Here is a 27,423-nt window from a genome sequence, read left to right as displayed (position 1 = left end):
CAAGTCTTATCCTCAGTCTCCCCTTTCTCACTGTTCCAACCTAGTGCAGGCTCCATCTCCTCATGGTTAGTGTGATACCTTCCAACTGGTTACCTGCCTCTATCCCTCCTCCTCCTCTGATCCGCCCTGCACTCACTATCCTGACTTGGGATTCCCTTCTTTGCTTGGTCTATACATCTTTTTTGGAAGAACATATGCTTTGGCAGAGCAAAGGAACCCAGAGCTGCTGTGCTAGTCCTGCCTCGTCCCTGAGTTCCAGACTTTTCTCTGTGGAGTTTCACTGCATATCCAGCCCTAAAGGGGACAATTCCACACCTGCAGTCACCCTGCCTCCTGTGAAACCAGCTTCCTGTGTGAGGACGCCCTTCCTACCTTGACAGCCAATGATTATCTACATAATCGTCATCACCCATTAGGCCACAAAATCCTCACATTTCCATTAACTTTCTAAAAATTATTTTTACAATACTAACACGATGCTTTGTTCAGATTAGCTGCTTAAAAATCGTAGGCAAATCTCAGTATGAATCCAGTCTCTTGTCAATCATTTCTTAACTCTACTTCACAATGGCCTCTTTCCTGAATTCATACATTTTTCCTAGCGAGTAAAACCTACACAATCTATAATACCTATTACTTTGATTTGAATATATCTAAGTTTCAAATTTAGACCACAGGCTGTTAAAAAGCACACGTGATGTCAGCGATGTCTTCTTTTTAAAACTCCCCTAGGATAGTAACGTGAAAGTGAAATAGATATCACTGTTTATGCTTTCACTGCTATAGAAATTAAAATTAGGTTTAAAGTGAATTCCAAAGAGTCAATAAGCTAAAAGAGAGGGGAAGGGGATCTAGAAATTCTATAGCTCTAACTTGATTTTTCAGCTTACTTTTCATATTGCTTATCTCCTTATAACTCAAGAAATCTAATTTTGATAAGGAAAAAGAAATGTTTGAGTAAGATTAAAATATTTGGGGAGAGAAGTGATTTAGGTCTGACCCAATCGCAATTGAGTGCAGTTTGGGGAAGAAGAAAAGGCAACACCAGTGTTTGTACCTGAAGGTCTCGAAGCTTCGCCTCTAGAACTTTGCTGTCACCAGTTCTGTCTGATGATTCTTTTGCTGCTGCTTTTATTCCAGAAAACCATTCTTGGAATTCCTTCATGGACTCTTTGGAAAAGAACAGGAATGAGAAATGCATCCAAAACATTGACTGAGCTACCATACATTAATTCTGGCCCTCAGCCCATTGCATTGTGCCTTACACAACATTCAGGAAAGAAGATAATAATCTAGAATATGACATATACGACACAGCATGATCTATAGCCATGACTGTCTACAACAGAATCAAGAAATTATCTCAGAGAAAAGACTAAAGAGATTTACTTTCAGTAGTGTCTGATTTCCCCTTATGTCTCTTAATTTTGATAAAGAAATAATTCATGGCATGACTCTGGGAGAGTGTGAGGGGAGAAATACTTCAGGGGTGCTAAAGCCATCTTTGTGACACAAGGAGAAACCTTCTCCTCTTTCCGCCCAGCTTAGGGGTGTCGAACTCAATCAGAGAAGGGGCCAAAATCTAAAATCCAGCCTAAATCGCGGGCCGAATGGTTTACTGAACAGTCATAAACTGTCATTGTGATGGAAACGCAGCGGAGTGCAGTGATGACAGCACGGTGCGGGCCACATTGCAAGGCCTGGCGGGACGGATTTGGCCCGCGGGCCTTGTGTTTGACACATGTGGCCCCAGCTGATGTGAGCACTGTCATCACGCGTCCACATCAGAGCACAGGCAGCCATGTGGGAAACCGAGTCAGGCACATCCACAGGATGGTCACTTTTCTGAATTACATGTGCTACTGTTTCTTGCTCTCTCCTAACATCCAGGCTGCCTGTCACCTCCTCACAGCAGTGGAAGTAATTCCCACACGCATGAGCAACGTGTGGAAAATCTAGATGCAATTCCGAATCACCAAATGGTAGACTCCTACCTCCCGGGGAGAAAGGGAGAACATTGCTTAAGATGAGGGCACTCACATAACACTTCCAACTGCCCACATCTCAAAGCCCAAGTGACTTTAACTTGCTATTCTTCCCGAAAGTTTTGCAAACGTTTGCTGGCAGTTTCCATGCAGCATTTGGTCCGGATTCCTTCTTGTAAACAAACAATTCATGCACAGGCCTGTGGGAGCTCACCATGGAAGTGCTTCTCCAGAGAATCCTGCAGGCTGGCCTGGGTCCTGGAGCACAGCTGGCTGGCAGCTTCGTGCTTCTTGGTCAGGCCCGTCATGGCCGCGCCCAGGCGCTCCAGCTCCGCCGAATGGTACTTGCGGCACAGGCTATTGAGGTTTTCCTGGGTGGAGCCGATGCTGCTCTGCTGACTTTGTAGTTCTTTCTGCATTTCCTAGAGGAGAAGAGCATGCCATGGAGGATGTTTATCAGATGCAAGAGAAATAGTCCCCCTACTCCATGATGGCACTGCTTTTGGAAACAGATGCTATCAAAATCCACTCAGGAGCCCTGGCCAGTTTGGCTCAGTGGATAGAGCATTGGCCTGTGAACTGAAAGGTCCCAGGTTTGATTCTGGTCAAGGGCATGTACCTTGGTTGCAGGCACATTTCCCCCCTCCAAGTGGGAGATGTGCAGGAGGCAGCAGATCGATGATTCTCTCATGGGTGTTTTTAACTTTCTATCCCTTTTCCCTTCCTCTCTGTAAAAAATCAATAAAATCAATTTTTAAAAGTCCACTCAGTAATGTATACATTTTTGTGGGCTTATTTTTGGAATAGTTGTGATATCTCTGTGTTGATTCTTTGAGAATGTTGCCCAGCTCTCCTTGGGAACAACTGCAAACAGCTGTTGAGAGGTCGCTAGGATTTGAGTGAGAGTGTAGCATTTTAAGCAAATTGAATTAATTCTTGTGGATTCCAGCCATGAGCTTGGGTCTAATCAGTTGATTAGAAACTACAAATGCAATCAACCTCCTCAGTTCACATTCTTCAGTGGGTCACATGGCTCACAGGCACAAGTAGTTAATTTAAAAAGATACTTCCTTAGTCTCAAGAACAGTAAAATAATAATAAGCTGAAAAAGAACATATCTTTTTGTTGTTGTTGAAAACTCATCTCAACTCATAAGCTTGATAAAGAGTTTATTAAAAATGTCATCTATAGCCAAAACCGGTTTGGCTCAGTGGTAGAGCGTCGGTCTTCGGACTGAAGGGTCCCGGGTTCGATTCCGGTCAGGGGCATGTACATTGGTTGCAGGCACATCCCCGGTGGGGGGTGTGCAAGAGGCAGCTGGTCGATGTTTCTTTCTCATGGACGTTTCTAGCTCTCTATCTCTCTCCCTTCCTCCTCTCTGTAAAATATCAATAAAATATATATTTAAAAAAAAAAGAAATGTCACCTATAAAAATGAACATACTGACATAAAAGTGAGATGTTTTCTCAATTAAAAAAAATAGATCTTTCTCTAGATAAAAGCAGCCATACTAACCAATAAAAATAATAAGTGAGGAAAAATTATTTATCATTCAAGCTTGAAAATTCATGGACATTCAAACACTTCTATAGATGCCACCCCTTTAATAATAATAATAATAATAATAATAATAATAATAATAAATAGTAGCCTGTGAGCAAGGCTTACAGCAATACGTGCTTTCTGTTTTCAGATTGTTCATCTTGCTTTCAGTTCTTTACCCATTACTTACTTTGCTAAGTCTTGTGATAATGCGGGTGATTGAGAGCAGAGGTTAAGGTTTGAGTCTAGCCACCACAGAGCAGGAGAGCTAACATTCCCACTGAAGTGTAACCCGTTAATGAGAGCTAGTTACCTACCTTTACTTTCTTCAGCCCTTCACAAGTCTCAGTCTGGGCACAGTTCTCCAAGGATTCTTCTAGTTTCACCAGCCAGGTTGTTGTGTCGTTAATGAATTTCTCCACTTGTGTGCTCTGAGCCCTGAACTCTTTCAACGTTCCTTTTGCGTCTTCGGTGATTTCTTTGGTGTGCTCCAGCTTCTGCCTTAGGTCCGCTTCTATAAACTAAACATCAAACATAAAGCAGGATTTCACCAAAATCCATGAAAACCAGACACTCTTTTACTGGGAATTCCGGAGACGTATTGCTTCATCATAAAAAAAACAAACCAAACCACATAAGCGTAACCATGGATGTTCATCCAATTTTTCTAAGACGGAAAATCAGTAGGTACGAGTTGCCAGACATTTTACATGATGGCAAATGGAAAGAGTAAGGCTTACAGTTAACATGAGACGAGAAAGTGGCAGTTTGTCTGAGGTCCCAGGGGATACACATGATCACATCTCAAAAACAGCTGGACTCACACAGGTTAACAAGCAGGTGACCAAAAACCTGAAAACTGCTCCTTATTCTCCGGGGACCACTCATACACGTTGCCCCGATGTGCCCACTACTTTGGACACTGCCCCCCCCCCCCCCATTAGTTCATCCTAAAGCACTTTCCTTCTGTCTCCCACTCTAAGCATTCGGGGGCTGGCTCTCTGCTCCTAGCTGGTTTATGTCAGGAGGGCCTTGATTTCTCTGGACCACAGGTAAAAAGGGGACTTATGATAAACTGCCAACAGTTTCAATCCTACAACGAAAACATCCAGGACCATTTCATAATCAAGACTTTGAACGAAAATCGAACGTATAGTAAGGGCTTTTCTTTGTCCAAGCTCAATCCGCTGCAAACAGGAAGCCCACAGTGGAGAAAGGGGCTAAGCACCGCTCTCTGTCTCTTTTCACTTTATTTCTGTTCCCACCTCACAGGCTGGGACACATAGGAGGTGGGGAAGGAACTTCCTAAGCCTGGTGACATTTCCCGTTCTCTCCTCTCCCAGGCCCTGGTCTGGCTTTCTCTGAGACTGCCCAGTGAAGGGCTCTCGAGGCAAGCAATGCACCTTTCTCTGGCTTTTTACTTGCTCTGCCTGCAGCCTGTGGGCATCTGTTTAACTTCCTCTCTCCAGGGCCTATCATTCCCCCAGAAAGCTTTCTTAGGTGACCTGGCTGTCACACAGGAATGCTCTTTTTTCTCTTATGAATCACCTCTGGGCTGAAGGTCACAGTCTGGCAGATGACCTAGAGTTGTAGGCCAGTGTTTCCCAACCTTCTCTCATGATGAGAATCACCTGGTGGAGTTGTTAAAACACAGATTCCTGAATCCCAACTAAGAAGTGCTAAACTAGAATTTTTGGGAACATATAGGTAAAATTGTATACTTAACTAGTGCTCTAAGACAGATTTTATATACAGAGCACTAAGTTAGGTATGCAATTTTACCTATATGTTCCCAAAAATTCTAGTTTAGCACTTCTTAGTTGGGATTCAGGAATCTGTGGTTTAACAACTCCACCAGGTGATTCTCATCATGAGAGAAGGTTGGGAAACACTGTTGTAGGCCACTCAAAACATATACACTTCAACATAGAAATCCTTAAAGAGTAGAAGTACTCTTTGAGATAGAGAGTCTAGCAGGTAGCGGCTATTACAGAGCTGAGTGCTGACCTGAAGGTCTGATGGTGTTTCCGGGTTTTTCGTTAATTCTTTCAGGTCATTCACTTTAGCATGAAGGTCTTCCAGTTTCAATGCGTTGTTTCTAACTTCAGACTGTCAAGTAAAAGACAAAGGGGAAAAGCATGACGAATCCAAACATTTACACGTTATAGTTGGCATTCAATAATTTCAAGAGTTCACTGTCAAAAGGCCCCAACATTAAGCGAGGGTAAAAAAAAAATCTTTTCCACTTTTTGATCATTGTCATTATTTAGGAATTTGGAGACATGCCACCATTTACTTGCACTTGGGATGTGAGGGAGTATGCGGAACTTTCTTTCTTCCCACCCTCTTTTATTGGGAAAGAAAAATGCTCCTGGAAAAAAAAAAAATTAAACACTGACCAAAAGTCGTGAGTCAGTGGGGATTTTTAACAACTGTCACTTAGTCATTAGCATTGATATGACTGGTTACCATGGCAATATTAAATTCTTGAGGAAGTACTGCCAAGCCAGTACACATTGGGAATGCCTAATAACAGCTGGCTATCTGCAACACACAAGAAACTTTTCAAATAAATGTGTAAACGATGTAAAAACAGAGATCAGGTTAATTAGGAGAGTGATGTCTAATATTTTGCCTTATTGTATGTTTGTGTTTTTGTTGCCTTTTTTTTTTTTTTTTTTTTTTTTCACCGACACTAACATAAAAAGGAAGGAAGAATAAATAACCAAAGAATTGTTACTGAACAAATTAGACTCTTAGAAACATCATTAGTCATTTGGGCCCACAAAGCAATGGTTAAATATCTTGCTTGGGTGCTTTGTGGACACTAACGAACCTCCCAGTGCCTCCGATCCAGAAGGTAATTTACTTCCCCAGTGAGATGTGATGAACTATCTGCCAGCCCCTGGCCTTTTCCAGAAGCCGGCTGGGCAATGAAGGCATCACACCCACACGGCCCCTCACTTCCTGCTCTGCAGCAGCATGGCATTCTCAGGCACTGGGCTGAGTCCAGCTCCTGGGCCACAGCCACAGAAAAGCCATCTCTGTGAGTGACTGGACTGGACACGAACATGGGGCTGATGCCCACCAGCTCCCTGAACCCCAGAGGTCAGGGGTGGGAGTAGACTGTATGTGGGTTTAACGACTGGCTCGCCAAGAAGAGGCCTGCTGTGTGGCCTCAGCACCATCATGAGTCACCGCACGTGGGGCTGGAGGAGCTGCACGGAACACCATTCTGCAGTATTCCCACCAGAGAGACAGCGTGAATGTCAGCTCCAGAGCCCAGGCAGCAGGCAGAGGGGAATAATAACCAGGAAGGTTTAACCTTTGCGTGTTCATTACCTTCATTTTAAAATAGATTTAATTTCATTGTAATTTACTTACAATGGAGTTTTTAAAAAATAAATTTTAGTGATTTCACAGAGAAAGGGAGAGGAAGAGATAGAAACATTAAGATGAGAGAGAAGTATTGATCAGCTGCCTCCTACACACCCCCTACTGGAGGCTGAGCCGGCAACGAGGTCATGTGCCCTGACTGGGAATGGAACCGGGACCTCCTGGTTCATAGGTTGGTGCTCAACCACTGAACCACCCTGGCTGTCCACAATAAATATTTGATAATGGTTGTGATTACCACTGGCTCACGAGATTTCTGAAAAGATAATAATTGACATTGCCAAGCAGGTACAAGCCCTATTCCAGCACATGCTACATACAGTTTAAGCTGTAATGGTTATTTAACATCAAATATAACTAAAGGGACGTAGTATCCTTTCCCAACTGTACTTTAGTCTGAATACTCTCCTCTACTTCTGTTTGCCCTTAGGAACAGGAACAATCTCTCGAAAGTTCTTTGGGTCAAACATAGCTGATAACTTAGGTAGTTAATACAGATGATTTAACTACATATTTTGTCAGACTATAGTAATTTATTTATTCACATATCTGTGATACTTCACATCTAGACCAGGCACAGTGCTGGGCACCAAGCATACAAAGCTCAACAGTCCCTCCCTCACCAAGAGTACAGTCACCTGTGTGCTTTGTGAACCAAGTTATCCCTTGTCACTCTATTTCCCTCCCCTTGCTTCATTTTTCACCATAGCCCTATTACTGATTGACATTTTGCATATAATATATATTGTAATGTAAATAATGTAAATACCATGAAGGTAAAGACTTTATGTGTTTCACTATTATATTTCCAGTCTAAAAACTGCCTGACATATTTTAGGTGCTCATTAAGAAGGCGATGAGTGAATGAATAAATGAATGTGGGAAATGGGAATAAAAGGAGGATAAAATAAATTAGTGACTGGAACTTTAAAAAGGCCATTTTCTGTGGAAGCCTGTGACACTCCAATCTCCATTTCCTTACATTTCTGAAGAGGAAGTGGAGGAAACCAGCTCCTAGCATAAATGCTCAGTATAGGGTAGCTACTCAGTAAGCATTTCATTTGAATGGAGAAAAAATAGATACTAAATATTACTGAATTACAATCCCTTTCAATTTGGTTTTCCAGTTAGAAGATGCCATATTCTAAGATGAGTGGAAAAATTATAGGTTTACTTCCAGATAAATAGCAAAAGATAGTTAATATTTTTTTATTACACTTCTGTGTGTCTCAAAGAGCAGCGTGGCTCAGTGGTTGAGCATCGATCTGTGAATCAGGAGGTCATGGTCTGATTCTGGTTGGGGCAGGTGTCTGGGTTGTGGGCTTGATCCCCAGTCAGGGCCTGTGGGAGGTGGCCAATCACTGATTCTCTAATCATTGATATTTCTATCTCTCTCTCCCTCTCCTTTCCTCTCTGAAATCAATAAAGATATATTTAAAAAAAGAATGCACTTTTAACAAAGGACACCAATGTGTTCTTATTCTGGCCAATGCTACCCCACCAGCTCCCAGATGAAGGGGAGCTCATGTACCTCAAACTCCTTCAGGAACTCCTCCGTCCTGAGGCTGTTGTTCAGGTTGCTGATGCTCTCGGCCAGCTGAGGGACCGAAGTGTTGGACCAGCCTTCGATCTCGTCCTTACTCGAGAGAATATCAGCCCAAAGGGACAGGCTTACCCTCAGCCGATCCATGTTTTCCTCGATTCTCTCTGACACCTGGAAGAGAAAATCAAATCATTAACAGTCTGAGGCTCTAAAAAATGCTCTTTGCCCCACCAAAGTACTAAAATACTAAAATAATTCAATGCTTCCTTAATCAGAAAATTGTAATCTGACCAGAAAGCCACGTTTTACAAAAATTATTGTAAGCCAACTAGGGCACTGAACTCAATTTATGTAAATGCCATTATATAAATTGTTTCTGTCACTGGGAGAGTTGGTTGAATTTCTAAAACATTTGACTTTTATTTGTAAATTGGAAAAGTCATCACAATGGGTCTTCTGTTATATAACTCACTCTAAGGTTGACTTCTATAAGATAGAGATCCATATTGGGCAGTATTATATTTCTTTTTGAAAGTAACATAGTAAGTCCTTTTATTTGTAATGATGATACATAAAAATTAGGGCATAATTAGGCTTGAACATATTTATAGAATAAGTAAATATACTGTATAGAAGATTAACCAAATTTACATGCTTATGCTATTATTGCTTAATATTCTTCCCATAATAATATCATTTTAAAAGTGGAAGAATATAAGGTCTTCTGAAGCCCCCAGGAAGGGGGTCTAAGCCGGCAGGCGGACATAATGTACTATTTGATTATAGTACATCAATATCAATGTCTAACTTAAGTGGCTTAGCTTAAGTAAGGGAACCCACTATAGGTTTAAATTTCGAGCCTAGATATTGATAATAGAGGTCAACAGAATCACTGGATTTTCAGAGCTGGGAAACTGTAAAATATGCATGGATTGAGATAGAGTTCCAAAGGGGTCACGTGACCTGTCATTTACTGGTCACATAGCCAGTAAATGACGGAGCAGGAACTAAAACTCAAGGATGTAAACTACAAGGCCAATGTATTTCAATGCGAAAGAGTCTTCTTACTTTAAATTACTATACATTTTGGTTAATAGTCTGAAGGCTGTTTATACATTATTCTTTTATTTTTATTCATAATTCTAGAGTTTTGAGAAGACAGGTTATAAATTTGTTACGATTGAAGCTGTCAAGTAAAATTCTAGAAAACTTGCCAATAACTTTTAACAAAATAAAGTAAATTTTTTTTACTAGTTCTAAAATTTCTGTGAACACTACTTTTCTTTAGAATATTATATTTGCATTTAATGTAAAAAGTTAAAAATGGAATTCGCATCTCTCAAAATCCTTTGCCCCAAAATGAGAGTCAGCAACGTGAATATTTAAACTACTCATGGAACCCAAGGTGATGAGCGTACATCCAGCCATCTGTCCATGGTGCTCTCCATGTCTGTTTTCACCAAGATGAAATCACTGCTGTGAATTTTTTTCAGCTCAGATAACAACTGTTTTCCTTTACTGGTGAAGCCATCCAATTCTTTCTGCTCCTTACACATTTCATTCCTGGCAGTTTCATGCTGTGAACATAAATGTTTCCTTAATTAATAAAATCATCAAAGATAAGAGTTTAAAACCATTTGCCTCCAAGAAATTTAATTATTGGATGACCTGGTGCAGAAACAAGGAGATTAATAAATGATACAAATATATATACTAATTTTCTTGAATTGCTAGAATGCTAGGATATCAGAACTCTTAAAAAAAAAGTTGAACTTGTTAGCATGAATTATCTACATCTAACTGTACTGACAAGATCTGTGTAGAGAATACATTGTGAGTAAAAAAAAAAATACACAACAGGTTTAATAAAGTGTTCTACTAAAAGAAATACATTTTGAATTACTACCTTGGATAAGGCGCATTTAAGATCCTCCTCATCCTTTATAGTAGTTCTGGTTGCAATCACATTGCTGGCATGTTCTAGAACTTTAGATACAGCTGACTTCAAGTTCTGATATTCTCTCATTAAGTCAATAAGCCCGCAGCATTGGCCCTGGCTGCAATGATCAAAGAAAAGCCATCATTTATTATCAGCTATTAGGAAAGGAAAGAGTTCTCCTTGGTTGGACCTGATATATGAACACACATTAATAGATTAAAGAGAAACCCTGTCTTTACCTACCGAGGTCAAAGGAGTGCTGGTTGCTATTACTTAACTCTAAAGTCCAAAATATCCCCATCAATGAAGAATGCACACAGCCATTCGAATAAAATCTGTGACTTCAATAATAAGCAAAGATGCCATATATGTTCTGGATAACTCAAACTTATGTAGACATTATTTTTAATGCATATAGATACTCAATTGTTTCAGGGATATTATTGAAAAGACTATATTCTTTCTTCATCAAATTACCTTTTTTTTAAAAAAATCAATTAAGCATATATGAATATATTTAAGCTAGTGAATTTTACTTTATGTCAGTCATATCTCAGTTACAAACAACTATAACAAAACAGAATAAAAAGGAAATTAGGAGGGTAAGCCTCTCATGGTAGCAGTTAGTAACTTGACAACTGTGTTTAAGCATTGAATTTTACTTGGAATTGTTATCTCAACGCAGCCTCCTCAATCAAGTTCTGTAGGATTAAATTCTTATCATTACTGAAAGACACAGAATACTAAAGATGGCAAAAGATATTCAATTCTTGATCACACCCATGCAAATCAGCAGGCATGGCCCAATGTCACAAAATAGGGAGAAGTTAAAAAACAAAACCTGAGGAGTTTCGGACTTACTTTTCATGAATTAGCTTTTTGGTATCATCCCAGGTGACCTCTAAGCGGTTTATCTCTGTGTCAACTTTAGGTGCAAAGGCTACATCCTTTTGAGCAATTTGCTTAGCTTTGTCCTTCAACCAACATAGCTCATGCTCATGAGAGTTCAGTTCGTCTTCTAACTGATTGAAGACTCTCAATCTGTGAAGTAAAATGCTGCTTAAGTAAAGGTAGCAAACCAACATTCCCTCTTCATAAAGCACACATACAGAGATCTAGAAAACTAATAACAGAGCAATCAAATGAACAGATGTCAACTGATAAAGATGCTTTTGGAGTTAACTTTGCGTACTTTAGAGTGTCCCTCAGAAAACATTTAAAGGCAGTCTCACTACTTACCTTCAAACTTCTATTACGTTTGTATTCTCTTTCTATTACCCTTTGATGGTATAAGACTTTTAAAACTAGGGGTGACCTTGTATGCAAAGGAGGTGAGTACTTATTGTAAGGTATTGATATAAAATTATTTTGTGCATGAGGTCTAATTCATGTAAAATAATATTTAAGAATCATAGCTGTTTCATAAAATAAAAATAGTTTTACCAAGCTGTACTCTACGTATATACATATAAGACTTGTCCTTCCCAAGTCTTATTCCCTTTTGTAAGTTTATTGTTAAGCCAGTCAGATAGTTTGCTTCCCACAAAGTGTGTAACTTCAGGAGCCACGAATCAATTGTTAATCAATGTTTGATTCTGATTAAAAGGAAACAAATTGGCAGGGTCAATATAATTCTGATCAATTAGGGATGCCTTGGTATGAATGCCTTTCAACTGTCTGTTTGCCCCCTGGGGGAAACAAAAAAATAGAAAAAATAGTAACCCTGAGTACAGGAGCCGAAGAAAGTTCTATCAAGAGGGAAAACAAGACTGAAAAGAAGGCTACAATTTACACCTGGCAGTCCCTCATCTTTGCTTAAACTCACTTTTATTCCTTCTTCTCACCTCTAAGGAAACAGTTAATAGTTGGGAGAGCCTGGCTGGCGTGCCTCAGTGGTTGAGTGTTGAGCTATAAATCAGGAGGTCAAGGTTTGATTCTCTGTCAGGGCACATGCCTGGATTGTGAGCTAGATCCTTAGGGTGGGGCCTGTAGGAGGCAGTCAATCAATGATTGTCTCTTATCATTGATGTTTCTCTCTCTCTCTCTCTCTCTCTCTCTCTCTCTCTCTCTCTCTCTCTTTTTCTCTCTCTCTCCTTCCCTCCCTCCCCTTCCCTCTCTGAAATCAATAAAAATACATGTTTTTAAAAAGAATGGTTGGGAGAACTACTCTGCCGAGCTGATTGGCTTCACTTTTAGTGAAGAAATACAAATCTTAAATGGCAGCTGATCATCTTACCAAGCTCCACAGGCATAATTTTCATTTCCTCCTACAAGAAGACTACCTCATACCATTTTCTGCCCACATCCACTGTCACTCAATCTCAACAAATGAGTTTGCTCCAGTCTTTTCTGAGGGCTAGCACGGTTGGAGGAATTCCTTCAGATTTACCACCAGAACTACAAGTCTACTTGCACCCCTCCTTCCTCCTCTGCTTCACTCTTGTTACAGAACATGTGTCTCTTCTCCTATCAGCTAAAAACACACAGTATGATCTGCATACTCTGTTGTAAATAAGATCTCAGAGTGGCATACACAAAGCCCTTAGGAAAATCTGTGAGGAACCCAAATAAATTTTAGGACCTTAAGTGTCAAATTAGTCATGAGTTTTATCCTAAAAATATAAAAAGAGGCATTGCTAAGTATGGTACTATCAAAGTTTTGCACAGAGTTAATCCTGGGACAAATGAAACACAGCTGAGACCATGGCTTCAGCAGCTCCTCCCACCTCTGCTGCAGAGCCTGGCGGGTGGGTTCTTTCAGACGCTCTCTGTCCGCCCTCTCTTCGATGTCCTCGATGCTTCTCAGCAGCTCCTCTTTCTGGTCGCGGAATGCTTTCTTCAGTGCTGCCAGGGCATCTGCCTCACTCTGCTTGGTTCCCAGAAGGTTCTGGATCCTCTCTAACTCAGAGCAGAGGTGATCAGCTGAGGTTCTGCAGGAAGTCCTTTGCCCAGAACTCCCACTTTTGAGATGGTATTGAGCTTTGGTAAGAAGGCCGTCCAGACCAATGGCAGTAGATTCTAGCGTTTTGATGTCTCGAATAGCATCTTGTAGGTCCTTTTCTAATAAGTCAGTCTGCTTCTTATTCATGCTGTTGGTTGCTTCCACTGTCTGCCTCAGCCGGCGGAGCGCCTCGGACAGAGAGGTGTGGCTCTGCAGGAACCCTGCCAACTGGGCCAGGGCCAGCTGCCGCCTCTCCACCACCCGGCCGGCCTCCTCGAACAGCTGCAGGCAGTCCTCTGCTTTGCCCTGCAGGACGTGAAGGTCCTCGGCTCGACCCAGAGCGCCCAGCTTGGCGAGGTGCCCCTGCAGGCTTTGCAATTCCCCCCTTTTGCTTTCCACTTCTGCTGCGTGGTCCTGGAAGGGAAGAGAGGGTCACTGGTTCCTCAGAGACACTGGTTTTTGACACAGACATGTTACAGAATCGGTGATGTCAAGATCCACAGTGCAACATACAGACCTTGTAGCACAGAAACCCACACCCGAAACCTATGGGTTCATGTTGACCAATGTCACCCCAATCAATTTAGTACATAAAAATTTAAAAAATACATTTTAAATGCAAGGCCTGGTATAGTATTTGAAGGTCACCCACAATGAAACTTTTAGAAAGATTCTTAAGATTTCTCTTGTTTCGCTCATCTATGTATTTCATCCAAAACACAACTTTGATTTGGAACTAACATAGTACATGAGAAAGAATTCCTTTGTGAATACAAATAGTTAACCTGTATGCTCCTATTAACCAATGTCACCCAATAAATTATTAAAAAGTGCATATTTATAAATATGCACATATGTAACATTTGAGAGATTTTAAAAGATATATGTATATACAGTTAAAAGGTATAATTATAGTATATACAGTTAAAAGAAACTGAAAATGTGTAAGGTTTTAAAAGATATGTTATATATACATAGATACATATACATATACATATACATATACATATACATATACATATACATACAATCTAGCTGATTCTAACGTAGTGTAAGAGTGTGGGAATAGACAGAAGTGAGCCTCTTTTCAGAGGTGTGACTAAAGCAAATAGAACTGCCCAAGTTTTAGCTGCCTTCTCTCTAAGGCACATGTGTCAAACACAAGGCCCGCGGGCCAAATCCGTCCCGCCAGGCCTTGCAATGTGGCCCACATCGCGCTGTCATCACTGCACTCCGCTGCGTTTCCATCACAATGACAGTTTATGACTGTTCAGTAAACCATTCGGCCCGCGATTTAGGCTGGATTTTAGATTTTGGCCCCTTCTCTGATTGAGTTCGACACCCCTACTCTAAGGAATGTTAGCTAAACTGGCTAAGACTGTTGTAGAGAAAATTTGACCAGCTCACAACATATCATGGCTAAAACCCATCAGAGGTTTGCTAGCACTCTCAGCATGGTTTCCATGAAAGAGAAACAATCACCTGTCTTAATCGTGCCCAGAACAGCCCTAATCGTTCCCTCAGCCCAACTACTAAGCTTTAGAGGGCTTCTTTGAGCATTTACTTTAGAAAATTACAAATTCATTCTCTGTCCCTTTGAGATGTAAATCTCTTTAGAACCTCCTGGGCAGTTTGACAACTGAAGACTACTTTCTCAAACAGCTGGGAGTCATCCCCTGACATGCACTCATCCAGGAAGATGGTGCCCCAGCTCCTGACTTTGAGGGTGGGAGCCTAATTTGGTGAGCACCTTGCTCCAAATGGCAAAACCACCTGCAGTCATAAAGAAAGGAAAACATGCTTTTCCTTGGGGTAAACCCAATTGACAAGCCCAGCATAGAGTGAACACTCAACAGACACTAAATGTATTGTCAGTCAATATTGTTACAAGCTTATCATGTAGCTTACCCCAACTATTCCAATACTTGATGACCAATATCTGATTTTAGAAATTTGTTTAAATGTCAGGGTACATATTATGCATAATTTAGAAATAAAAAGAAATTTCAAGCTAAATAGTAATTCAGAAAAACCATATTGTGAAAGCATTGGGATTCAGTGTTCATTTTTATCATTGGACCAAAACAAACTGGGAAGCTTACAAATGAACATTCTCATCACTTTATTCTAGAAATAATTCACTCCATTGTGAGCAAAAAGGTATTTTATCTGGAGAGGCTTTATCTGCGTAAGGTATCTGCATAACCCATTGTGAGAACATTTATAGAGAAATACAATGTTAAATCGCGGGCGAGTGTTATTTAAAATGTGCTTCCCTTTAAAATTGAAGAGCTCTCTGTTATGAACAAATGTTTCTCCCCTCTTAAAAGAATGCACTTTACCTTGTGCCGGGTTAAAGCTGCCTGATGGTCAGCTAAGCTGATCTCCGAAGTGGCTTGTAATTCACCCAGAAACTGCTTAATCCAGACGGAGAAGGAAAGCAGCAGTTCATCAAACTGCTGGTGCTCAGCAACCACAGACTGCAGGAAGTGAAGCCTGGGTAGAGGACGGGGTAGAAGGTAATGGGTCCTTAGCGGTGCGCATATCTTTGCAAATACATGTTTTTGAGTTTTCAGGTTTATGCCCAGGAGAGGGATTGCTGGGTTGTACCATAACTCTATTCTCATATTAATCAATGTCACTCCAATAAAGTTAAAATGAATGAATGAATACATTAATTAATTAATTAATTAATAATAAAGGTTCAAATGTCCAACAGTAGAACAGAAGAGTTAGTATGTTTTTGGAATCTGATTAATCACTGGCAGAACTAATGTGGCCCAACAGGGACAAACCAGAATGCATAATGCTTCCTACTTCTCCAACCCTGTTTCTCTTACAATTTGCTGCGTCCCAGTTCCTGTTCGTGCTGCCCACCCTGATGGTCCTCCATTTCTTTACCACCACCCCTGACCCGCGCATATCTGGGCACCCATCACAGTCTGCCGGGCTCTCCTCTCCACCTTCACACCCTGCTCTGCATCGCCTCAGCTCTTGCCTGGCCTCCAACAGCCTCCTTAGCTGGCCTCCTTCCTGCCACCACAGGCCTCACTGTAATCCACTCTCTAGAGAGCAGCCAGGAATGATGTCCATGTCATCACAACACCCTCGGCCAAGCCTGCACACGGGCATTCTCCCGGGGGACACAGGAAGGCGAAACTCCATAGCTCCTTGCTGTGGTCTATGAGGGGTCCCTCATCATTGACTTCTCTGGCCTCATCTGATCCAGGGGGGCCGCCCACCCCTTCACTGCCTCCGCTTCTCCAACATCCCAGCTCATTGCTGCCTTAGGGCCATTGCTCTTTCTGCTCCCTCTGACCCTGTGATTTCCCCCCAAAGCACATGAGTCTGCTTTCTGCACAATGTTCAGATCTGCATCAGACGTCAGGTGCCCGGGGGCTGTACTGGACCTACAGTGCCCCCATGTTACCCTGTGCTGCTGTCTTCACATTACTTACCAATGGAAACAGCATCACTCACTCATTTGTTTAGTTATATATTGATCCTCCCTCAGCCAGAGACAGGACTCTCCCTGCCTTACTTACTATTCCCAGGACCCAGAAAGGGGCGTGGGGTATGGTCAGGAATGAATCACTGCTTGTGCAATAAATGAATCAGGTTGACTAATAATAGATGATTGGATGCCTTTGTTTAGACATATCATGAGAAACAAAGTTTTAATTACCATCTTTCTCCTGTACACAAACGGTTTAAGCAGTAAATACTACAAACATGAGCAAACCTACTCTCTTTACTATAGTTCAACTAGTTTGATCATTTGCCCTGATTGTGAGACTAAAATTTTGAATTGAGGTTCATCAGAAAAGCCAATATTTGAGTGCTTTGATTTTTACAATGGCAAATAATGTGGTTATCTACCCTTCTATAATTATCCTGTGAATAGTTGGGTTAAATAAAAGTAAACAAAACTATGTTTTCTTAGTGTATACACTCATCATTTAAAAAAATGCACAATATTAGAATGTTTTATAAAACCCCAACCTTTTGCTAAGTTTCTCTGGCAAAACTCTCCATCTCTCATCCAACTGTTCCAAGTGCAGTTTCATCATTTTCACGTCATCTTTGGAGGCCACTGAGAACAATGATTCCTTCAGTTGCAAAAGGTTGCTGTAGATGGAGGCCTGGGATACAACTTCACTTTGCAGAGCCTGCCGAACACATAATATGTTATAGATCTCATCCAGCATGATTGACAAGGAAAGACCGCATGACACAGGAGTTTGTTATCCAAAGGCTCAGCGTTCTCGCAAAAATGGAGGCTACTGGGACTAAACTATAGAAAATTTTATTCCTTAATTTAGAAATGAACCAATTTCATCTCTAAACCAACATTTAAAAGGCTACTGAAACTGGAATTAGTTTTCCAGGGTCTGAGTTACGGTGTTAGGCACATTTAAATGCTCTAGAATTTCTTTCAGGATGAAGAAACTGAGCAGGCGAAGAAAATCAAAGGAGAGCTACTGCTAAAGAGAAAATGCATGCCTAACAATAACAGAGACGCAAATCTAGGTCACAGGGATGTGGTCTCCCTCTGTTCAGAGACAATATCGGGCCAAATTGGGGAGCTTAAGTGCTCTTCATTTTACTGTCATGCAGCTGAACCACTATTGTTGTTTATTTTGTTTGTTTGTTTGTTTGTTTGTTTAATATTTCATCAGGCAATAAATCTCTTAGGTCTATGAGAGATGCATATGTTGTGGTTCCCACCTAATAACAGATAAACACGCATATACGGTAGATAGCTAACCACATAGCATGGTGTTAACTGGGATGATAGGTATAACATGGCACATGGTAGGTGCTTGTCAAAATGTTCTATCCTCCTCTCTATAATAACATCATCACATCGGCCATCACCAACTTCACCAACACATTGTCTTTCAGGTGTGGGTGGTTCTTGTGGGATGACGAAACCAAAGCAAGACGTTAAGTTGGCAGGAGGGCTTGTATTTGCTCTTGTTTTACGATGCAATCACCACAGAGTCTGTTGTTCCTCCCCCCAAACCCCACTTCCTGGAGCTTGCCTGTGTTAATTGAAGTTCACTCTCCACTCTGGCCCTGTCGGCAGTGATGTCCACTTCTGGGGAACTGGCGATGGCTTCGCACCGCTCCAGCCAGGTCAGAAAGGTCGACAGTTCTTTCTCCAGCCTAAAGATAGAAGGGACATGAAGCAAATGCATCCCAAATTAGCGTATCAGAAAGCGAGGCCTTTCTGAAGTTGGAGGGTCCAACACTAAGCAATACAAATAATACAACGTTCATTATCTTATTCCTAGACGTGAAGGTGAAAATACCACTCCTCTCATATTCACATATGTACTCACACATAGTCTATATGTGTGTAATATGGAAAGATACTTGTACCTGGTACATCCTTATTCACTCCCATGTTAAACACATGACTTGGCATGTTTTACATCTGGGGTGATTATTGCCCATCACTTAGAGAACAGTTGGCCTGAAATTTCCTATTTGAGTATGGCTATGCCCAGCCAGTGTGGCTCAGTGGTTGAGCATTGTCCCATGCACCAAGAGGCTGCCGCTATGATTCCCCTTCAGAGTTGCAGGCTCAATCCCCAGTGAGGGGTATGCAAGAGGCAGCTGATGGATGATTCCCTCTCATTGTTGATGTTTCTACCTCTCTCTCCCTCTCCTTTCCTTCCTCTCTAAAGTGAATATAAACATATTTTTATAAAGAGTGGCTATTACACCCAGGTGGCCAACTGGGGAAGGAAGGCTACTCACCGCTGCCAGTGGGCCAGCAGGCTCTCCAGCGCTGTCTGTCTCTCCTTCGCCCGGCTCAGCAGCCCCTGGTATCTCTGCTGCAGGGCGCCGGCCTCCTGGATTGCACCGCCTCTGCTCACGACCTTCTGGGCACTGGCAGAGAGCGCGGCCAAGGCACTGCTCAGGGACTCCAGGGCCTGGCAGAGATCCTGGGAGGGGGTGAGAGGAGGGCAATGAGAGCAGAGAAATGAGGCCACCATTTTCCTCTGACACCCATTCCCACCAAAACTGTCCCCTCAGTCATCACACACAACAATGGCGCTGAAAATGGCCTGACCATAATTTCCAGTGACACAGAGTGGGAGAGAGGAGAGCTATTTCATGAATGCAGGAATGAAAATGAAAACAGGGCGACTATTGACCCAATAAAACTATGCTGTTGTATATCAGAATAATGTCTACTTTTCCTTAATAAGCCAGATAATTTATGAAAATTATTATTTATTTTATGTGAAATTTATCTAAAAACTCTATTCCAAATTTCAAGTGCTGTATGTAACATGCAGTAATTTCTATAAAAATATATTGGAAGAGTCCAGCTGACATAGCGGTTATCTTTCATGCATATGATTATCTATAATAATAAAAGCATAATATACTAATTAGTTTGTCAGCCAAATGACCTTCCAGACATCATTCTGGATGAAGCTACAGCAGTGGGGTCTGAGGCAGAGCTGGTTAGGGGTGATCAGGCAGGTAGGAAAATGGTTAGGGGTGATGAGGCAGGCAAGCAGAGGCAGTTGGGGCGATCAGGCAGGCAGGTGAGTTGTTAGAGGTGATCGGGCAGGCAGGCCACTGGTTAGGAGTCAGCAGTCCCAGATTGCGCAGAGATCAGGCCTAAACTGACAGTCAGACATCCCTTGAGGGGTCCCGGATTGTGAGAGGGTACAGGCCAGGCTGAAGGACACCCCTTCCCATGCCATGAATTTTGTGCACTGGGCCTAGTTATGATAATAACCATCCTCAGAATATGGCAGGTACTATGAAAATCAGAAAATCAAGACAGGGGAAAATAACTGGCTTCAGAAATCTAAATTTTAAACAAAATAGAATATTATCTTTTCTGGTAGTAGACTTAGTTGTCTATTAAAATAATTCCATGAAATTCAATTAACTTAATTTTCCTCATTTGGGGGGTATTTTTTAAAAAAATGACTTCAGTAACACTTCAATAAAGCACATTCTTATTATAACAATCCCAGTGATGTCACTTCCCCTCCTTTTTCCAGTTGTCCGTGCCTTTGCCAGTTGTCTGCTTTCTGTCCCTGCAGCCCTTTCCTGCATGTGTGTGTATGTGAGCGTACACATGCACATGTAACAGGGAAAACATATACTTTTTTGTTAATTAATTAACAGCTGTTTCATTTTACTATTTCTTTGTGCCTTGATGTCCCTCCTTTTGCTCCTTCCCCCGAATTCTGCCAGAAGCATCTGCTGTTCCTTTGAAAAACATCTCACAATGGTCACCAGCTCAGGGACCGGACCGAAAATGCTAGTCACTGCAAACAGGTGAGCAGGGACATGGTCCTTGCACATTTGAGTCTAGCGGGTTAAAATCTGAAATCTGCTATGTTCGTGTATTTTCTTTCTGCCCACTTAATTTTTATAATGGGTAGCAGGACTTACTAAAGCTATAATATGAAAAGTTACATGTTCTAATTAAGAGAGAGAAAGACTTTTTTTCTGGAACAAAGAGGGTAATTTTTTAAATTTAATTTAATTTCCCCATCATCTCTTATCCCTTCCCTGTCCTCCACCACCTGCACCCATCCCCCTCCACCCCTGCAATCACCACACTGTTGTCCATGTCCATGAAGAGAGAGAAATATATATTAAATGGCTACTTCTTTAGCGTACATTTTAATGAAACTTACTTGCATGCTTGTATTTCTTGTGTCATATGAAGTAAATATGCTGGATCTATATCATTCCTCGTATAACATAAACATTTAAAAATTTTTAACTCTCATAAAAATGTTTACTATATTTCTTTTTCAAGCAGGAATTACCAAGTTTCCGAGTTGATAAATAAGCAGAAATGTTGAAGCATGCTCTTACCATATGCTCTTGGAGAGTTTTGTATGTCTCTGTAGCTGAAGAACATATTTTAATTGGATCAGCAAGTTTATCTTCAAATTCAGACACAGACTGCTGGACCTAAAACATTGGTGAAATATCAAAATAATGGTGGGAAAAATACACATCAAGATGAGAATGGTTACTGGGGAAGCAGCATGCCTATCATTTTTTGATAACTTTCAATGTGTTGATAAAATACATTTAAAAAATGTAAAATGAATGTGTCCTATTATTTCAAATAAATATGAATAAGTCTTAATGCCTATCTGAACACAATATATAATGACATTTTTTATTTCCTCAAAAATGTGCCATATAAATAGGTATAAACTTAAGCATCATGGACAACTTGGTAAATAATTGGCAAATTGGGCCGTTTCCTTATTCCACTATTTCTGGACTCTATTGCATTGCCTTCTATTGCATTGACGATAAATGCAATGTGAAACAGGGCACTGTGGTATGTATGGACCAATTCTTACTTTTCTAAGATTCTCTTCAAACTTCTGCTGCTGAGAGACATGTCCCAGGATCGTTCCTTCCAGACCCTGTGCGTGCTCTCGAAGTTCTTCCCAGTATCTCCTTAGTTGTGTCAACTTGGCCTTGATTCGGGCTGATTCTCCAGTGGTAATAAACTGGGCAAAAGACTGTGCTTCTTCTTCCAGTCCTGTGATGCTGCCGATCTTACTTTCTATTTCCTGAATCGTGACCTAGTATTCAAACACGAGAAAAATGACAACGCAGGCTGAGCAAGCTTGCCTTCCTGAAATGATACAAATATTGCAGAGAGAAAACGGATATTTCAATGTAGTGGGGTCGTCAGAGAGCAGCTATGAACAAACCCCATGTGTTTGCTGACCTCGTTTTTGGAGGATAGATATGCAGATTGAGTCTGAAATATACATGGGTGTTTGTGCTCGCTGGATGGAGAATAAAGAGAAATAGTCCTGTTTCCCCGAAAATAAGACATCCTCCGAAAATAAGACCTAGTGCATGGAAAAATAAGACATCCTTTGAAAATAAGACCTAGCGCAACTTTGGGAGAAAAAATTAATATAAGACATTGTCTTATTTCCGGGGAAACAGGGCAGCTACTCCCGCCTGCAGTGACGTAGGCAGGGAAATGTCCCTGGAACTCTTACAGTGTCTCTAAAGGTATCTGGAATTCCCTGCTTACCTATGAATCAGCGTTTTAACCAACTGATCTGAGAAAAAGTGTGCTCCAATCATTCATAGGCATGTTAACATTGACATTCGCTTAATTTTCCTAAAATGTAGTTGAGTATTTCATATTTGACCAAACTACAAGCTTATCTGATTCCACTGTGACCTACACCCAGTCTTTTCACATTTATCATCTATCCTTTATGCCAAAATAAAATGCAGTATTTTAATCACTTGGCCCCCACCTTCAGGGACTGACTCAGTAGGGCTAATGTGGAGCCAAGTCTTTGCAATTCTAACAATTCCTCAGGTGATGCCTCTACTGCTGGCCCTGCTTTACTCACTTGCTCTGGGCTCTATAGCACAGCACCTACTCGTTACCATTTCAATTGGGGGCATTTCATGTATTATCTAACACCTGAAAAGTACCGAGAGCCATCAAGGATGCACGTGCATATGTGACCGGAAGTGTCTATCTGTCTCTCATAAATGTAGAGGCTTATTAATATAGAAGAAAATGAAAATTATTTCTCTGAGAAAAAGAGCCAAATCGTTCAGTCAAAATAAAGCAAAAAAACAAAACAAAATAAAACAAAACAAAAACAATCTGTTTCAAATCATTTAAATGAAAAATACTGTTTCCCTAGAAAAAATAATGTGACTTATGCTTAAATGAGAAAACATAGAGATAATTTCTGTCTAGATAAGGCAAATCAGAAATAGCTAGTGTGAGTATATTACTTATTTTATTTTCCATATGCATGACTGCAATGGCATACTTGATAGGTATATGTTGTTTGAGCATAAATACAATTCTTCTTTTGTTTTACTGTTTATAAATGACATTTTTAAAGAAAAATTACTCATAGATTTAACAAATATATATTGAGTGTTTCCTAGGTGTTAATAATTGTTGTAGGTGTTTGCAACACCTCAATGAAACAATTTTTGTTGTAATTTCTTAGTATAATACATGTCATCAGCAAACTCATATAGACAAACTACATAATCCAGAGTGAGAAGACAGAAGATGAACCCAATATATGTTCTTGTCACCTGTAGATGATCAATTAGGAATAAGAAATAAGTCCATTCAGAATAGCACATATTGAAAACCAAAAGTGGGCTTATAGATGAATATCTTCACAACTATGCAATGTTATGAATTAGTTTTAACCTGAGGTTGTTTTCAATGGAAAACATGACAAAAAAGGCCATATTTTTACTATTTCCTATCATTTCATTCTACGTGGAAGTAGAACATGAACCTACCAGCCCAGATTCCACACTAAAGTGCATCTCACTGTATCTTTGATTATTTCTAGCAAATGATTTTCTTGCTTCTTATATTCATTTAATACATTTTAAAATAGTTTCCAAAATGCCACATTGGAATGTTAAAATGTATTTCTAGGCGGATCCCAAGAAAATCCACAATAGAATGTTTATGTTTTTAAAAAATAAAATATGTAATTGTTTTGTTTTCTAAAGAGTAACAACATAATGATGTTTGGTAAAAGTGATATATTTCCAAAGTCCCGGTACTAAGGTTAAATAATAGGAAAAAGAGTGAATAGGAAGCATAAGCAAATTAGAAAGTGCATGTTAAAGTTTTTGGAAAGAACAATTTGAGACAAAACTATTTAAGTGTGTTATTCCTTGTTTTCTCAGAATTGAGCAAAGATAATTAAATGACAAAGTTGCAAAAATAGTTTTAAAGAGTAAACATATTCCATGAATATTCTTAATGGCTTAACATCTGTTTTTTTCTTATATACCACCCAACATATAAGCATACTTGTACATACCAGGCTGCATGTAGCCTCAGTTGCATAAGACATGTGATAAACCAGGATGATCTGCACAGCATGTAAGCCAAGTTAAGCAAGATTGCACCCTCCCACCGTGCACATGGCTATGACTCGTTCTGAGTCATATTGTGAAATGTTCCCTCACCTTGGTATTCATTTCTCTATATTTAATTGAATGAAATGTCAGAGGGTTTTCCCTTTCCAATAAAATGGGCTGAGATAGAAAAAGAAGGGGCTGAATTTTAAAAACGTGATGTGTAAAAATTGCATATAAAAAAGAGAAACAGACTCTCAGAATTCATTAAGTTCAGCCCATCTCTTTCTCAAACTATTTGAATGGAGTGAACAATGGCAGTCTATGCACATGGGTAGTTTGAAGTTGAGGACCTCAGATATTACAGAGTCTATCTAGTCCAGGCCCTGAAAATCATCATAAACAAAAGAATAGGAGTGATGGATCTGATTGCTTCATGTAAAGAAAGTAACTTCTCCTTGTGGTCTGTGAGGGTAAATATCACTAACTCTTGAACTAGACATTTGGGATAATTCTTGTAAGCACAGTTGTAGACGATGAATACAGATCATACTGTATAAATGAATCAACAGAGCACTCCAATGGGGTCCATTCAAAATCAAGGAAAAGCATAATGTAACCATATAATCATTTTAATGGTGTTGCACACAATATTAACTTTGGATGCTTAAGTCAGACAATATTAATACATAATTCCATCTCTAAACGGTTGCCTGGTATCAATCAAGACCTCTTAGCTCAGCAATCTGTGTGAATTTAATTTTAATAGAGTCACATAGCAAGGAAATATTTGTTCTGGGGCCAAAGAGCATTGGATAAAATGCAAGAAAGGAATTTTTAAAAGCTAGACATGGATTATAAACGTGTGAGCAGGTCACCTTGATTTGGTTGATTTGCATGTCCGTGGCAGATGACGAAGTTTCCAAGGCAATGAGTTCTTTTTCTTTCTCAGTTATCCAGATGGAAAGGGTCTCAAAATTATTGCCAAAATGATCCCACTTGTTTTTCACCATTTCCATGGTTTTAATACTAAAATTAACCAAATTAAGTAAATAAAATGCAGTATTTTAAGAAAGAACAGCAATACATTTTCCTTTAAATTGCTATGTAAAAAGATACGTTAAGATATTTTGACCATATCAACATTGAAACTACTGGCACATTTCATCTGACTAGTTGTCAATTCTCGTCTTTCTATCTCCTCTGAGAATGAGGATTTAACAAACTACACCATGCTATGAATAGAACTGTGCTTCAAACAAAATATTTTGGGGTTTAAGGGGAGTTGGATACAGGTGTAGTCGACTTAAATGGTTGCCAGGACTTATTTAAATAAACTGCCTGCATATCTAGTGCACATGGTTTGCAGCTGTCCTACTTTTGTGGGCACAGTCCTCCTGCTTAGTGATGCTTTATGCTCCAGAATCCTTACAAAATGCATCTTTATGAATTAAGGTTGAGCTTATAACTTGAATTCCATGTTGACTGGCAGGAACTGTTCTATCAATGAAGCTAAGTCTTCAATCTATAATCTATAATAACTTCAGCTAATTCTCTGGGGTCTCTACAGTCTTGATTCCAAAATACTTTTATAAATCTTTGTACATGAGCACCCTAAATGCTTTTAGACAACTGGGGCTTTATTTGTAATAAATCTAATGAGAACAATTTAGCTGTAGATTTGTAGTTTGTATTAGCTATGCATATGTACCCATGTGATTATGGCTTTCAATTTAGAAAAGGAGTAAGAAACGTATAGTCTATCATGGCACTGGTAAGTCCTTTGCTTTAAAAAAAAAAAGTAAAAGAATTTTCCTGTTTACCGAAAGGCACTTGAAGACATCAAGAAAAAAATACAATGACATCATTGATTGTCCAATTAAAGAATATTGCAGTCTCAAGTCTATACCCTGAATGTACCGAATGTTCTTATCAGTACAGGAAATACAAGCTACCTTATATTGCATGTTTCTAAATGAAGATGGATTCAAATGGAAATTCCTCATAAAAGTAGCTTCCTTTCTATTATTCTCCAAGTTTGACTTTTTCCATGCCTTGATGGATAGCATTTAATATTTAACATTTTCAAAGTTTAAATTCATAATAATTTTCTCTAAATATATTATTTAACAACCTTTAAAGTTTAGGCAATGTACAATCTTCATGTCAAGGTGCTAAGAGTATAAAAACAAATTTTACATTTAAAAATCCATCTTAGAAATTGTGTTCTCTACCTTAAGGATTTGCCACTAATAACTTTTAAAATAGGGATGTTCAGCCATATTGTTTTGAAGAACATTGACCATATTCTCCTGTTTATTCCTTCCAAAGTTTTGTTTGTACATTTTGTATGTGACAGGATACCATAGGCCAAACTATTCTTTCTTTCTTTTTATAAGTGAACATATATTAAATGATTAAATATAAAATAGACTTTTAAAATTTGTTTGGAAATAGAATATCAATCAGTGGATTTTGAATACTGAGGCACCGTTGACAAGCTCTGTGAGCTCAGAGATGAAGACATTTGGACTATATCTTATGTATTTTGGCCCAGAACCTACACAACCAAAATATCTCCTCTTCCCTGTCACTGGTGACCACAGCATAATACAGTAAACATTTATTTTCAATATGGGTTCCTTTTTGAGGTTCTCTCTCCAATGTATAAAGGCCACAGACTTTAACAAATATGGCTTTTTTCACAAACAAAACCCGTTTACGAAGCAAAAACCACATCCCTGGTATTTTTCTGCTGAGTTAGAGATGCTGGCTTCTGTGTTGGTGGTATTGTCTTTTGAATTGGGAGTTGCTCCCTCAAAACATGCTGAACTACACAGACACTTCAAGATTCATCAAGAATGTGAGGAATACAATATACAGGAAAGAGTGTATGGAATTTAATCTCAGAGACGAAAGTTTAGGGCGAGTCAAGCACATACTCTTCTTCGAGGGTGTCTTCTAACTTTTTGACTTGTTCTTTGATTGACTTGGCCTGCTGTTGGAGCAGCTGCTTGTTCTTGGGCCCAAGCGGTATCTCTGAAGCTTCCTTCACAAGGTTCTCAGCCTGGACTGCAATGCCTTCTGTCCGCTTAGAAAACTCCTAGGAAAGTATATCAGAATTGTTAGGAAGGCGACTTCTAAACTCTGCCCTCAAATAAACTGCATATATGTACTGCAGAG

The 27,423-nt window shown here is 39.9% G+C and overlaps 1 protein-coding gene across 2 annotated transcripts in view; it reads right to left on the bottom strand.

The window, feature by feature from the left end:
* The window catches only part of SYNE1 (spectrin repeat containing nuclear envelope protein 1), a 373,726-nt gene that overhangs the window by 217,508 nt on the left and 128,795 nt on the right, over window positions 1-27,423 (bottom strand). For both annotated transcript variants that reach the window (XM_036414424.2, XM_036414425.2), the window contains 17 exons: window positions 27,183-27,343; window positions 25,119-25,269; window positions 21,714-21,941; window positions 21,211-21,309; window positions 19,114-19,301; window positions 18,393-18,516; window positions 17,350-17,516; window positions 15,690-15,843; window positions 13,133-13,761; window positions 11,268-11,447; window positions 10,374-10,524; window positions 9,886-10,044; window positions 8,456-8,638; window positions 5,536-5,637; window positions 3,846-4,049; window positions 2,200-2,407; window positions 1,058-1,170 (listed from right to left, as the gene is read on the bottom strand). In XM_036414424.2, the coding sequence (XP_036270317.1) occupies window positions 1,058-1,170; window positions 2,200-2,407; window positions 3,846-4,049; window positions 5,536-5,637; window positions 8,456-8,638; window positions 9,886-10,044; window positions 10,374-10,524; window positions 11,268-11,447; window positions 13,133-13,761; window positions 15,690-15,843; window positions 17,350-17,516; window positions 18,393-18,516; window positions 19,114-19,301; window positions 21,211-21,309; window positions 21,714-21,941; window positions 25,119-25,269; window positions 27,183-27,343 (3,201 nt within the window). The remainder of the gene's footprint in view (window positions 1-1,057; window positions 1,171-2,199; window positions 2,408-3,845; window positions 4,050-5,535; window positions 5,638-8,455; window positions 8,639-9,885; window positions 10,045-10,373; window positions 10,525-11,267; window positions 11,448-13,132; window positions 13,762-15,689; window positions 15,844-17,349; window positions 17,517-18,392; window positions 18,517-19,113; window positions 19,302-21,210; window positions 21,310-21,713; window positions 21,942-25,118; window positions 25,270-27,182; window positions 27,344-27,423) is intronic.

The sequence above is a fragment of the Pipistrellus kuhlii genome, unplaced genomic scaffold, assembly GCF_014108245.1.
Source record: "Pipistrellus kuhlii isolate mPipKuh1 unplaced genomic scaffold, mPipKuh1.p scaffold_m20_p_5, whole genome shotgun sequence".
Classification (NCBI taxonomy): Eukaryota; Metazoa; Chordata; class Mammalia; order Chiroptera; family Vespertilionidae; genus Pipistrellus; species Pipistrellus kuhlii.
The sequence above is the reverse complement of the archived record's forward strand: the minus strand, read 5'-3'. Positions and strand labels throughout refer to the sequence as shown.